Consider the following 13,451-nt stretch of genomic DNA (forward strand, 5'->3'; position numbering starts at 1 on the left):
TTGTAGTACCAGGTTGTCATAGTCTTGATGGGCTTATTGGCCTCCTACTTGTGTTGTGAGAAGTAAGATAGATAAAATTGACCTTGTGGGTTGAAAACAGCATATATAAGAATAATAACATTAAAGGAAAAGGTAATCTAACGGAATGATTGGCCCGATAAAGTTGGAAGCTTACAGGAAATTTGTAGGGGGTTTATCGACAACAAAGGTGTGAGATAATGACATCTCTTGACTTTGTAAAGATAGCAATGCTCTGTTGATGAACACTTTCTGGAAAAGCATTGCTCAGAACCGCTGACAGTGCCGCTCACTTTGGATTTTGTTTTTGCATTTGTTTAAATGGTCTCCATCTCTGGCAGCACAATGTCGCAGTGGTAGATTTCCTGCCTCACAGCGCCAGAGAAGCAGGTTTGATACTGACTATGGGTGCTGTCTGTACGGAGTTTGTACGTTCTCTCTGAGACCCCATGGGTTTTCTCCAGGTGCTCCGGTTTCCTCCCACATTCCAAAGGCGTACAGGTTTGTAGGTTAATTGGCTTCAGTAAATTGTCCCTAGTGTGTAGGATAGAACTATTGTACGGCTGATCGGTGCGGACTCGGTGGGCTGAAGGGCTTGTTTCCAAGTTGTATCTCTAAATTAAACTCTGACGCAAAGCTGCTAACATTTTCTGGCTTTGGCTTGTATTTTCTGAATTCCAAACCACTCTTCCATCATGGGGTCTTCAATGGTGAACACATCAATTAAAATCCCAAATCAAAATAGTGCATATGCTGGAAAAATAGAATAAAGAGGAAATGCTAAAAGGTTTCTGCAATTCAGGCAGTGTCTGTGGAGAATAATATTGCCCATAGAAGCAAACATTCTGCTGCCTCATAGCGCCAGATATCCGGGGTCGATCCTGACCTGAGGTGCTGTCTGTGTGGAGTTTGCATGTTCTCCCTGTGAGAAAATGGGTTTTCTTCGGGTGCTCCGTTTTCCTTCCACATCCCTAAGACATTTGGGTTTCTAGATTTATTGGCTGCTGTAAATTGTCCCTGGAGTGTAGGGAGTGGAAAACATAGAACCAGTGTGAATGGTTGATCGATGGTCGGTGTGGGCCAAAGGGCCAGTTTCCTTGCTGTATCTTTCAATCAAAAGTACTGTTGGATAGGTCAGCAAATTGCAACATTAACTCTGTTTTTCTCTTTGCAGAGGCTGCCTAATCATGTTTAGCATTTCTTATTTTAAATTAGAAGTTAGAATTAACAGTGCGTTTCTCTTCCCCACTACATTCCAACTACCTCCTCAATTCCTGTAATCTGAGTTCAGTCGTAGCACAACAATAGTTCTAATCAGTTAACTCAGCAGAGACCAGAAATAAAAACTAAAATGGACACAAAATGCTGGAGTAACTCAGCGGGTCAGGCAGCATCTCTGGAGAAAAAGGATGGGTGACGAATCAGGTCAGGACCCTTGTTCACACCGTCGAATGAAGGGTCTCGACCCGAAACATCACCCATCCTTTTTCTCCAGAGATCTGCCTGACCCGCTGAGCTACTCCAGCACTTTGTATCTATCTTTGGTTTAAACCAGCACCTACAGTTCCTTGATTCTACAATGAAAACTAAGACTTGCTGTTCCTCTGGCTTGGTGCTGAACCACATAAAGAATTTCATTGATTACAATGGATCATCTTTCAAAATTTGTCACTTCTCGGAATATTTTCCATCTTTTTAAAATTATAGCATTGATTAGTTAAATGACTAAAAACTCACAATATAATTTGGGCTGCATGGTGGCACAGGTCCTTCCTAACCCCCCATAGATGCCATTTATCATGGTGGAAAGTGTGAAAGTATACAAAAACTGTTATTTATGGCTTTGATGATTTTGTAATTTGTTGATAAAGTAACCTCTGCTTGAAGATTAACTTCTTATGCCCATTTTAAGAATAAGAATTTGTGTCTAATGGAAGACAATTAGTAAACAATTCCTGACATTTTCTACATTTATGTAATACATGCTAGTTTTAACTATACTTCCATTATAATGCAACCCTGATTTATTGTTCCCTCAGGCTTCCTTGTAACATAAGTTGCAGATGAAACACAGGAAACATTTATGCCATAGATATAAAACAATTGCAGTTATTGTGCTACAAGATGTAAATCTGCTTCCTTAAAACTTTCAGAAGTTTTCAATAAATTTCAGTGAATATGTTAAGGCCCCAGGCAGGTATTAAGTTGAATTATCAAGCTTTTGTGATTAGCTACCAAGATTTGTTTTTCACTTTCTACTCATGCACAACACCAAATATTGCAAAATGTGCAAAAAAGACTTTGTTTAGATTGTGTAGGAAGGAACTGCAGATATTGGTTTATATCAAAGATAGACACAGGAGGAAATTGGTGAACCAGTAAAGAGAACAAAGATCCAATGTAACGTGTTTCTAAACATTTTCTACATCCATAAATGGAAAAGTTGGGCAGCACAGCAGTAGAGCTGCTGCCTCACAGTGCCATAAACCGGGATCAATCGTGACTGAGTGCTGTCAGTGTGGAGTTTGCATGCTCTCCCTGTAACTGTGTGGATTTTCTCCAGGTGCTCTGGTTTCCTTCCACATTCCAAAGACGTGCAGGTGTGCAGGTTGATTGGATTCTGTAAATTGCCCCTAGTGTGTAGGATAAGGTGGGATAACATGAACTAGTGGACGGATGATCGATGGTCGGCGCGGACTCGATGGCCAATGGGCCTGTTTCATGTTGCATCTCCGAACTAAACAATTCTACTGGACTATTAAAAAATATTCGAGCTATTGAGTTAAACTGCGGCCGCTAACTTCTGATTCAAAGATGAGCTGAGGCTCAACAGAGATGTATTATTCAGTCATAAACATTGATAAGTTCTTCCGAGATCTTTGGGGTAATTCATACTCTGTAAGTTTTGCAGACGGAAATTCTCAACATGTTGCCTCATTAATACAAGTGAGCACATCAGTTTCTAAAGTGTACATCAAACTGCCAATACAAACACCTGTGCCAATTACTAAACAAATCCGCTCGAACTTGCAATTTACCTCTTGTTATCGTTCTGAATAGTGATACTTATTGTGCCAATACCAAGTTGGATCCACTGCAGAAAATGGTTGTAAATATCAGGAACAGATCTGGTATCATGATGATTTGCACCCAGAACCATTATAAAAAACTCAAAAATAAACACAAAGTGCTGACGTAACTCTGTGCGTCAGGCAGCATCTCTCCAGGAAAAAATAGATGACGTTTCAGGTCAGGAGCCTTCTTCAGACTGAAAGTAGGGGCTGAGTGAGGGTGGTGGGTGGAGAGCTGGAGGGAAGGAAAGACCAGCACCGATCAGGGCCGGCAACAAATAACTTCAGACAGGGAGGCTCCCTACCCATTGTTGGATAGGGAAGGTGTGATCTCAAGAAGGACACAATGTGGTGAACTGTGAAACTGGTTAAATGTCTAGGGTGGAGGAAGGGGGCAAGGCGTGAGGAGAGTGGGGAGTGTAAGTAAAAGTTACTTAAAATTAGAGAATTCAAGTACTGGGGGCGAGTGGAATCAAGGGATATGGGGAGAAGTTGGGCACAGGTTACTAATTGTGGATGATCAGCCATGATCACAATGAATGGTGGTGCTGGCTCGAAGGGGCGAATGACCTCCTCCTGTAACCTATTTTCTATGTTTCAATGTTCATATCACTGTGATGTAAGCTACACAAGTGAAATATGTGATGTTGTTCCAAAACCCAACCCACTTTTACACTGCTGGGGACACTTTTGTGCACAGCACTTGGAGATGTGTTTCAGCACTTAAAGGTGCACTCCCCATGGCAGTAAAATAACAGCAATCTACATTATGGGTGCTGTGGAGGAGAGAGAGGCTGCAGGAGAAAGGGAGAAAGCTGCATCCTGCATCTGATGGGGAGAGGTGCCTCTGAACCCACTAGACCACTCAGAAAAACATGCATGTTTCACTGCAAGGGTCTACAACCCAACAGTATGAATATTGATTTCTCTCATTTCAAGTAACCTTTGGATTCCCTCTCGCTCCGCCCATCCCCCACCCTAATCATCCTGCCTGTTCCACTGTTTGCATCTTTCCAGCCCTTCATTACCACCTCTTCCACAGCCAACAATAGACCATTGTGGGCTCCACCTATCCTTGTTCATCCTGACTCTAATTTGGTCTGAACTTTTTCAAACCTCTCGTTTCCTTCTCCCCTAACTCAGTCTAAAGAAGGGTTTCAACCTGGAACGACCCCTATTCTAAGAAGGCAGGAGAATGAGGTTGAGAGGGGAAGATAGATCAGTCATAATGGAATGGCAGAGCAGACTCGGGCTAATTCTGTCTTATGTCTTATGAACTAATTCGGTCTGAAGAGCAACACATTGCTGCTCCATTGCCTTCCTAGTCCCTTGAGAGTTTGCCAGGTGTGTTGGCTTAGACCTTTAAAGTTGACAATCATGAGGACACTATAAATAATCTCCATCCACAGCCTATCAGGCTTCCTTTCAGGTTCCTTCCATTAGCCAGGACAAGCAATATAAAACCATCCCACCTCAGTCATGAAGACCATGCTGGCTCCCATTCCCTCTCTCCCCATATGTCTATATCCCTGCAACTTTATTCTCTTCCACACATGCCCATCAACTCCTCTTTGATTCTTTTAGCCACACTAAGTGGGAGGAATCGGAGCAGTCAGAGGAAGCCCACGCAGTCATGATGAGAAAATGCAAACCTCACACAGGTAGCACCCGAGGTCAGGAATGCACTCGAGGTCTGGGGCTGTGAGGTAATATCATTCCCAGCTGTGCACCATACCCATATGTACAAAAATAGACACAAAGTGCTGTAGTAACTCAGCGGGTCAGGCAACATCTCTCGAAAACATGGAGAGGCAACGTTTTTCAGTCAGGACCTTTCTTCAGACTGATTAGTATGAAGAAGGATCCTGACCCAAAATGTCACCTATCCATGTTCTCCAGAGATGCTGCCTGAACTATTGAATTACACCAGCACTTTGTGTCTTTTTTTATGTAAACCAGCATTGGCTGTTCCTTGTGTCCATATGTACAAATATGTGCAACCTGTATTTCCGTCCAGATAGTTTTGATTTGGAAAAGATATCTTTAACCTCATTAACATCGGTATGTAAAATGAATGAAGATCGTTCTCAGGGATGATCAGTTTTTAGTTTAGTTTAGAGATACAGCATGGAAACAGGCCTTTCAGCCCACCACCGCAGAATCTGCACCGACCAGCGATCACCCATATACTAGTTCTATCCTACACACTAAGGACAATTTACAGAAGACAATTAACCAAACAACCTGCATGTCTTTGGGAGGAAACCTGAGCAGCCAGAGAACACCCAGGCAATCACAGGGAGAATGTACAAACCCGTAGTGAGGATCGATCCCAGGTCACTGGCGCTGTAAGGCAGCAACTCTACTGCTGTGCCACCCGAAGCAACTAGCAATTACTTTTGACTGAGTGCAGACAGAAACAACAAAGGCACTGAACGAGACATAAGGCCATTAATGAGAGCTCACTTGCACAAATCATGGCATTATAAAAGATGAGAGCAAATTCCCTGCCACACTCTCAGCTGCGAAAAGCCTTGCTGCATCTATCAAAGTCATCTGGGGCATTTCAGGAAATAATAAACAAGACTGAGGAATGCCTTGAAAAATGTGAAAATTCTTCCTGTGCTCCTGCACTTGATTCTGATGACTCTGTGATCATTACCTGCGGAAGTGTGGTTGAATGTGTAAAGATGTGTGCACACATTTTTAGTTCCGTTTGCTTACCTTTTATTACTTTCTGATTATGTTACAGCTGGTTGTAAAGATCTTGCAACAAATTTCAGCTGCAAGGCTGCACTAACCCAATCCCCTTTTTATTTAGATGTTTGATTGGATTAGCCACAACAAGCAGCTATTCCTCCAAAGTCACACGGAGATTGGAGTGAGTTACCAGCATACTGTGGATCTACAAACACAGCACAACCATTTTGCTATGAACTCAATGGTAAGTTCTGAGGGGAAGGTGTTAAAGTTGTAAATCAAACTCAAAGTGTGTTGATAAATGAACAATAAAGCATTAATGTTTCATCTTGTTGCATTGAGATAGGTAAAAATACTGATTATGTGGCAAAACTTGGCAGACATTCCATGGGAATAATGTCCCAGAAATATCAATATCTTCTCCTTTATTTAAGAATATATCTTTGTCATTTTTCATATATATACAGAAGCACAAAATAGCTGCTGCTGGAGAATTGAGTTCAAACAATATGTTTCATTTGGTTCCGAAAATGATGTTTTTTATTATAGATGATTTTAATCATTTATCAATCTTTAAACAATACTTATTATTTCCATTTGACTGTGTTTTGTAGAATAGTGAGAAAAATCCACACATTTATGTCAAGAAAAAAGATTAAATAATGCTTTCACTTGACAATTTTTTTTGTCACATTACATTTTGTTTTTTTAAGTTCCATTTAGAACATATTTTAAATGATAATGAGAGTCAATATGATGGATACAATTATGGTTAACTAAGTATATAAAGATCCAATTAAACAATGAAATAAATCCTTAAGGCTGAATGTCTAGTTGTTCCTATATTTAGACTTTGAGTGGCATGCAAATATTGAATTTTCTCACAAGTATTAAATGTTTTTAACTTTAAACAGTTATGAAATATTGTAAAAGTTGTGTGCGTTAACTACCATTATTTGTTGAACAATCCTTGGGGTACAATTGCTGGTGAGACCAAATTGATTCTCTTTCGACTGAGGATTGTGGTGGTTACATTTCAGAGCTCCAACAAACTGCCAGAAAATACTTCAAGACTGCCACCTCAATCGAGGCTTCAATTTAGAAATTTTCTTTGTGATCAGATTCTCAAAAAGACATGTTATGCTCTTAATATTTCACCTCTACAAATAAAGGAATCTAGCTGAGTCAGTATGTTTGTTGCAGTCATTACATCAATAAATATTATTCAATGCTCATCATATACTGGGGGATAAGTTCAAACAGTATTAATTTATTATCATGATGTCATACTGCAAACACATTTCCTGGCAACCATTGAACTGTAAAACGTGATTAAAGGCCCTTTTCTTTATTTGGAATATTTGGGAAACTTTTCAATAATTTATAAAAGCAAGAAGTCATTTAAACAAAGCCCTTAAACATCACCATTATGATTGATCTCGCAGTTTATGGGAGCACAGTGGCACAGCTGGTAGAGCCGCTGCCTCACAGCACCATAGCCCTGGATTTGATTCTGACCTCAGATGCTGTCTGTGTGGAGTTTGCATGTTTTCCTTATGACCACGTGGGTTTCCTCCCGGTGCCACGGTTTCCTCCAACATCCTAAGGATTTGTAAGTTAATTGGCCTCTGGAAATTGTCCCTCGTGTGTCGGGGGTGGATGCGAAAGTGGGATAACATCGACCTAATCTGCATGGGTGATTGATGGTCGGTGTAGACTCAGTGGGCCGAAGGGCATCATTCCATGCTGTCTCTCTATTAACCAGTTTTCAAGTTTTGCCAGCCGCACAAAGAATGATGGCTGCACCACCAGAATATTTCATAATTAGATGACAGCAATTTTTCCATACAATGATTTTATTTGTGTTTCCTACCTCTGTTGGTGCTACTGAACTCCTGGTACCCAAATACTACATGTTGGGTAGACATGAACATGCCCAAAGAGCAAGGCCGATGATCACATAATAATTGCTGATTTCTTGCGACAAAGCAAAGACTGCACTATACGAGAAAGGGACATATAATTAAACCCAGTTTGATCTCTTTTTCCAAATAAACCAGTAAGCAATTTGATTGCTTAGATTCATATGCATGACATTAATATTGACATAGATTCATATGCATAACATTAATATTAAAGTTTTAAAAGAATAATTGGTCTGTGAGGCTGCTGCTTCAATGAGCAAAGCTAAAATCTTCCCATTCTGTTTAATGTAGTTGCTTGAAGGCACTATTGATCTATTACTTTAAAAACACATTGCTATGAAATAAATATAGAGGTATTCTTTTGAGATTACTCTTATTTCCAGAAAAGAGAAACTTACTGTCTGAAGCAAGCATCAATAATTTACAAATGTTAATTTGCTAACTTTGCTGCAATCGTGATGGATGGAGCTGCTGACAGCATTCTTTCAGTTAATGTTGTAACTGGCAATTTTCTGCTTTTTCAGAACGCATATGTCAACATCAATAGAATCATGTCTGTTGCATCCAGGCTCTCTGAGGCCGGTCATTATGCATCTCAGCAGATCAAGCAGATCTCTGCCCAACTTGATCAGGAATGGAAGAGCTTTGCAGCTGCTCTAGATGAGCGTAGCACAATCTTGGCGATGTCTGCTGTGTTTCACCAGAAGGCTGAACAGGTGAGTTTCGGGAAAAATATATGATCTTACACATTGTAGAATATTTATTTCCACAAACAAGATCCCCCCATTTGCATTGTTTTACAGACAATTGTTAATCCTGGCATTTTTTAAAAAATCCTTCCATTGATCTATTGAGGAGGTCCACACGTCATGTAAACACTCTGTTTAATCATTAACTGAATACAGTTCCGTCGCTTTCCCGCGTGTGCCCGAGTTCAAATCCCAACTGCCAAATCCTTTGTTCTCCCGGCACACGACGGCCACCCCACTGACCGCGTGATTGGTCGGCCCAGATCACGCCCCGTCCACACGAGAGTTTGAGCCCGACAAACGAAGGTTCGATATCAAAGTGACTCGGCCCGCCATACTATCCCTATTTCTGTTTTTTGCTGTAATGTCAAAACTATACACCTACATAATGTGTTTTTTATACAAGTGGTAATTACTTCAGGGCAGCATCATGTCGCAGCTGTAGAGTTGCTGCCTTGCAGTGCCAGAGAACCGAGTTCGATCCTGACTATGAGGTGTTGTCTGCATGGAATATGTACGTTCTCCCTGTGACCACGTAAGTTTTCTCCGAGTGCTCTGGTTTCCTCCCACACTCCAAAAACGTAAATGTTTGTTGGTTAATTGGCTTTGATTAAAAAAATGTAAATTGTCCCTTGCGTGTAGGACTAATGCTTTTGTAGGGGGATTGCTGGTCAGTGCGGACTTGGTGGGCCAAAGGCCTGTCCAGACTCTACCTCAACACTAAACTAAACAAAACTACTCTGGCAACTGATTTTTGAAATCAAGAAATATGTTTTACAGAATTCTAACAAGTGACAACTTTATGATTAAAGCAATACTTAAAAAATGTTTCAATTTATTAAATAAGAAAAACTTTTTTGTACTTTCTCGTTCGTTTTTTTGCATTTGAAAAGGAAAGTTTTTTTAACCACATGGAAGGTTTCAAAAGAAGACAAGCATCCCCACGAGAATTACCCTGGGACAAAGAGTTGTAATCTTGCATCTCTCTGCAGTGTTGTCAGGTTATAATTAACCAATCACTCTCACTGTTGGGAGTGTTTTAAGTAGTAATCATAATACATTCAGCATTTAATCACAATTATGAAGTGAATATAAAGGGATTTTTGAAGATTATTGTTATGTACATAGAAAATATAACAGTCCAGCACATGACAGGCCTTTCGGCCCACAATGTAATGTTCTGAGCATGATGCTGAGATAAACTGATCTCACCTGCCTGCATGTGATCCATATCCCTCCATTCCCTGCATAAGTAAATATGGATATGCGTATGTAAAAGGCCTGGATAGGGTGAATGTGGGGAGGATGTTTCCACTAGTGGGAGAGTCTAGGACCAGAGGCCATAGCCTCAGAATAAAAGAACGCACCTTTAGAAAGGAGATGAGGAGGAATTTCTTTAGTCAGAGGGTGGTGAATCTGTGGAATTCATCACCACAGATGGCTGTGGAGGCCAAGTCAAGTTAAGGTGGAGATTGACAGATTCCTGATTAATAAGGATCTCAGAGGTTATGGGGAGAAAACAGAGAATGAGGTTGAGAGGGTTAGATATATCAGCCGTGATAGAATGGCGGAGTAGACGATGGGCTGAATGGTCTAATTCTGCTGCTAGAACTTATGAACTTTGTAAGTACTTTAAATTGGTAGCCTATAATTGCCCCTAGTGTGTCGATGACTGGTTGAATCTGAAGGGAGTTGATGAGAATGTGGGATTAAAATAAGATTTATTTAAATGGGAGATTGATGGTCAGGCTTGATGGGCCAAATGCCCTGAGCAGCTTCTCAGCAAGTCTGGTGTGGACTATTGTATTGAAAGCTGAACTAAAATCAATGAACAGCATCCTCACATAGCCACCCTTCAGCCTGTCAAGATGAGAGAGAGCAGTGTGCAGAACCTGGGAGACCGCATCATCCGTGGATCTGTTCGGACGGTATGCGAACTGCAGCGGGCCATATTGTGAGGGAGGAAGGCACATATGTGGTTCTTGATCAGCCTCTCGAAGCATTTCATGACCACCGAGGTGAGGGCCACCAGTCAGTAGTCATTCAAACAAGCTGGAGAGGCATTCTTTGGCACTAGTACGATGATGGATCTTTTGAAGCATGCAGGGACCATGGACTTGGCCAAGGAGAGGTTGAATATTGTGGTGAGCACTGGAGCAGGCTGAGTAGCACAAGCCTTTAGTACTCGCCCAGATATACCATCTGGGCCTACAGCTTTCCTCGTGTTCACACGCGTCAGAGCCCTCCTCAAGTCGTGCTCGGACACCGAGAATGTGTACACATCCCCAGCGGTGGATCCCCCTCCAGCCTCGCTAGCCAGCGCGCTGGCGGTGTTGTTTTTAGACGGCGAGCTAGAGGTAATGTTGCCCGTCTCGAATTGTGCGTAGAAGCAGTTCAAGTCATCAGCTAGGGAGGTGTCGGCACTTCCGGTTGAGGGGGAGCTGCACCGGTAGTTAGTTATAGTCCGTAGCCCCTGCCAGAAGGATGCTGGGCAGAGGTGGACGGAAGGTTTGGGCTCTCAGCCTGTTCCAAACACCCCCCGCTTTCCTCGATGTTTTCTCCGACTTTTTTTGGGAGCCGCGCTCCCATTGTTGTTGCCGCGGCGCACTCTTTTGATCTCTGTCGGCCACGCTGGATCGGTGAGTACAGTGTCTAATAAGTCTTCGGTTACGCTAAAGTTTAGCTTTACGAGAGTTTTCCGGTCGTACGTTATTAGTGCTAGTGTGTTAGTACTTAAAAATAAATTTAAAATGAACATACAAGTTAAAAAAATGCACAGTCTCCGCAGAGCTACCACGACGGTGACTGGACTCGGCCGCCCCATCTTGCAATTGCTTAAAATATACAAAATATTCTGAATATTATACCCAGGCTACTGTGTAATGTTAAAGTCTAATTGTGTTACTATGGGAATCCAATTTCTCCTGTATAAATAAAATCCAAATGCCTTGACCGTCGTTTGTGAAAGAAAGCAGGCATACACTAAGGAGGCCTGTGTGCTTCTCCCAATTTGCCTTATGAATTTAATCATTTTGCCACTGACAATTGTATTTTTGTTAGTTCCGGCCTATCTCTGAAATTCTCTCTGAAAAGCCATTTCTGTATCTCTAAAACGTCTCCTTTATCTCCAACAGACTCCTTAATAACATTTTTAGTCAGCAATCCCAACATCATAATCCATGAATCAGGGGCTGGTTTCTCCATCAATGCTCTTTTGAAATGCCTTGACATTTTACTACATTAAAGGCTCCCTTTAAAAACAACTCATTATTACCTTTGTTGATCCTTCAGGCATTCAATGGCTATTTTGCAGTGCTTCTGTAATAAAATATATAAATTTTAGATTCCCTGTAAAGTGCAGTGAAGTGTCATTATTCTGTAGAAGTCCATTGTAATGAGGTGACATGACAATTATATTAGATATAGTACGTATTCTTTCCCCTTTAACTATTTCCTTGGATATAATGATAAATTTGCATTTGAAAACAGACTTTACATTTTTTGAATCACTTTCTAGAATTCACCTGTTCATTCCCTATTTCTTCACGATCAGGGTGATCTACAGTTATCTGTTGGTCCCTGGCCACCAATGGATCATTTGGCTTTGTATTTAGGAAAATGAACTGGCTCTGGTTCTCCTGCACAGCTAACTGTTTTGGGTTAACATTTAAATGCACGATCATCTTTGTCCTCGAACCACTCTCAACAGATCTTGACACAACTGAGGCTGTCTAGGGCCCACACCTACCAGAGAAGACCAATGAAAGCTGGTGGCAGACAGAATCTGAACCAAGGGACATGCAAGTCACTGACTGAGTCATACAGCGTGGCTATAAGCCCTTCGGCCCAACCTGTCCATGCCGACCAAAATAACTCATCTACATTGGTGCCATCTGTCCACATTTGGTCTATATCCCTCTCAACCTTTTCTATCTGTGTACCTGGTGAAATTCATCTGCCTCGTTGATTTTAGCCGATGTTATAAACACTTCTTAAAAATTCAATTCAATGTTTGGTTTGCAGCAAAGTAAATAGTTTGAAGAAAATCCACCAGAATGGCATTCAGCCGGTCTGACCTGAAACCACCTTCCTTACTGTGTTTATTAGATTTCTTTAAAATAGAGCTTTTCAATAAATCCCATTCCTTTGCCATTTTCCTTCAACTTGGCAACTTTCTCCTTTTTAAATTGCCTTTTAAAATTACTACAGAACCTATTACTGGATACTGTAATCCAAACTAACTAGAGAGCGGTCCTGTCCTCCCATCTACCTCATTGGAGACCCTGAGACTATCTTTTATCAGACCTTACTGGACTTTATCTTATACTGAACATTATTCTCTTTATCATGCATCTGTACACTGTAGATGACTTGATTGTAATCATGTATAGTTTTTTCGCTGACTGGATAATATGCAACAAAAAAGCTTTTCACTGTACTGTGGTGCACACGACAATAATAAACGAAACTAAATTTGTCGTAATCTTCCATTTCATAGTTTTTCACTTCACAATTTTTTTCTTAGCAGTTACTATTCATGTTTTCTTCCAGTATTTATCAAGTGTTGATATCTGGTGCAAAACCTGTGCCGAGGGGGGACTTCCATCCGAAATGCAAGACTTGGAGATTGCCATTCATCACCATCAAACTCTGTATGAGCAGATCACACAGGCGTATGCAGAGGTAAAGAAACATTTGTTGGATTTTGAAAAGGAACACCATAATTGGCAAAACACACAGTGCTGGAGGAAATCAGCAAGTCTGGCAGCATCTGTGGAGGAAATGGACAATGTTTCGGGTCAGGACCCTTCGTCAGACTGGAGAAGCATCTCAACCTGAAACATCAGATGATCATTCCCACCACAAATGTTGCCTGTTCAACTGAGTTCCTCCAGCATTTGGTGTTTTGCTTAAGGTTCTAGCATCTGCAATCTCTTGTTCCAATAACGTCATTGGACTGTTTTCTTTGTTACTATCTTCTCCTTATT

The 13,451-nt window shown here is 41.1% G+C and overlaps 1 protein-coding gene across 1 annotated transcript in view; it reads left to right on the top strand.

The window, feature by feature from the left end:
* LOC144595940 (kalirin) overlaps positions 1–13,451 on the top strand; it is a 351,636-nt gene that overhangs the window by 230,536 nt on the left and 107,649 nt on the right. The window contains exons 6-8 of the mRNA XM_078403892.1: positions 5,911–6,033; positions 8,239–8,430; positions 13,015–13,146. Of these exons, the coding sequence (XP_078260018.1) occupies positions 5,911–6,033; positions 8,239–8,430; positions 13,015–13,146 (447 nt within the window). The remainder of the gene's footprint in view (positions 1–5,910; positions 6,034–8,238; positions 8,431–13,014; positions 13,147–13,451) is intronic.

This window comes from Rhinoraja longicauda, chromosome 8 (genome assembly GCF_053455715.1).
Source record: "Rhinoraja longicauda isolate Sanriku21f chromosome 8, sRhiLon1.1, whole genome shotgun sequence".
Taxonomy (NCBI): domain Eukaryota; kingdom Metazoa; phylum Chordata; class Chondrichthyes; order Rajiformes; family Arhynchobatidae; genus Rhinoraja; species Rhinoraja longicauda.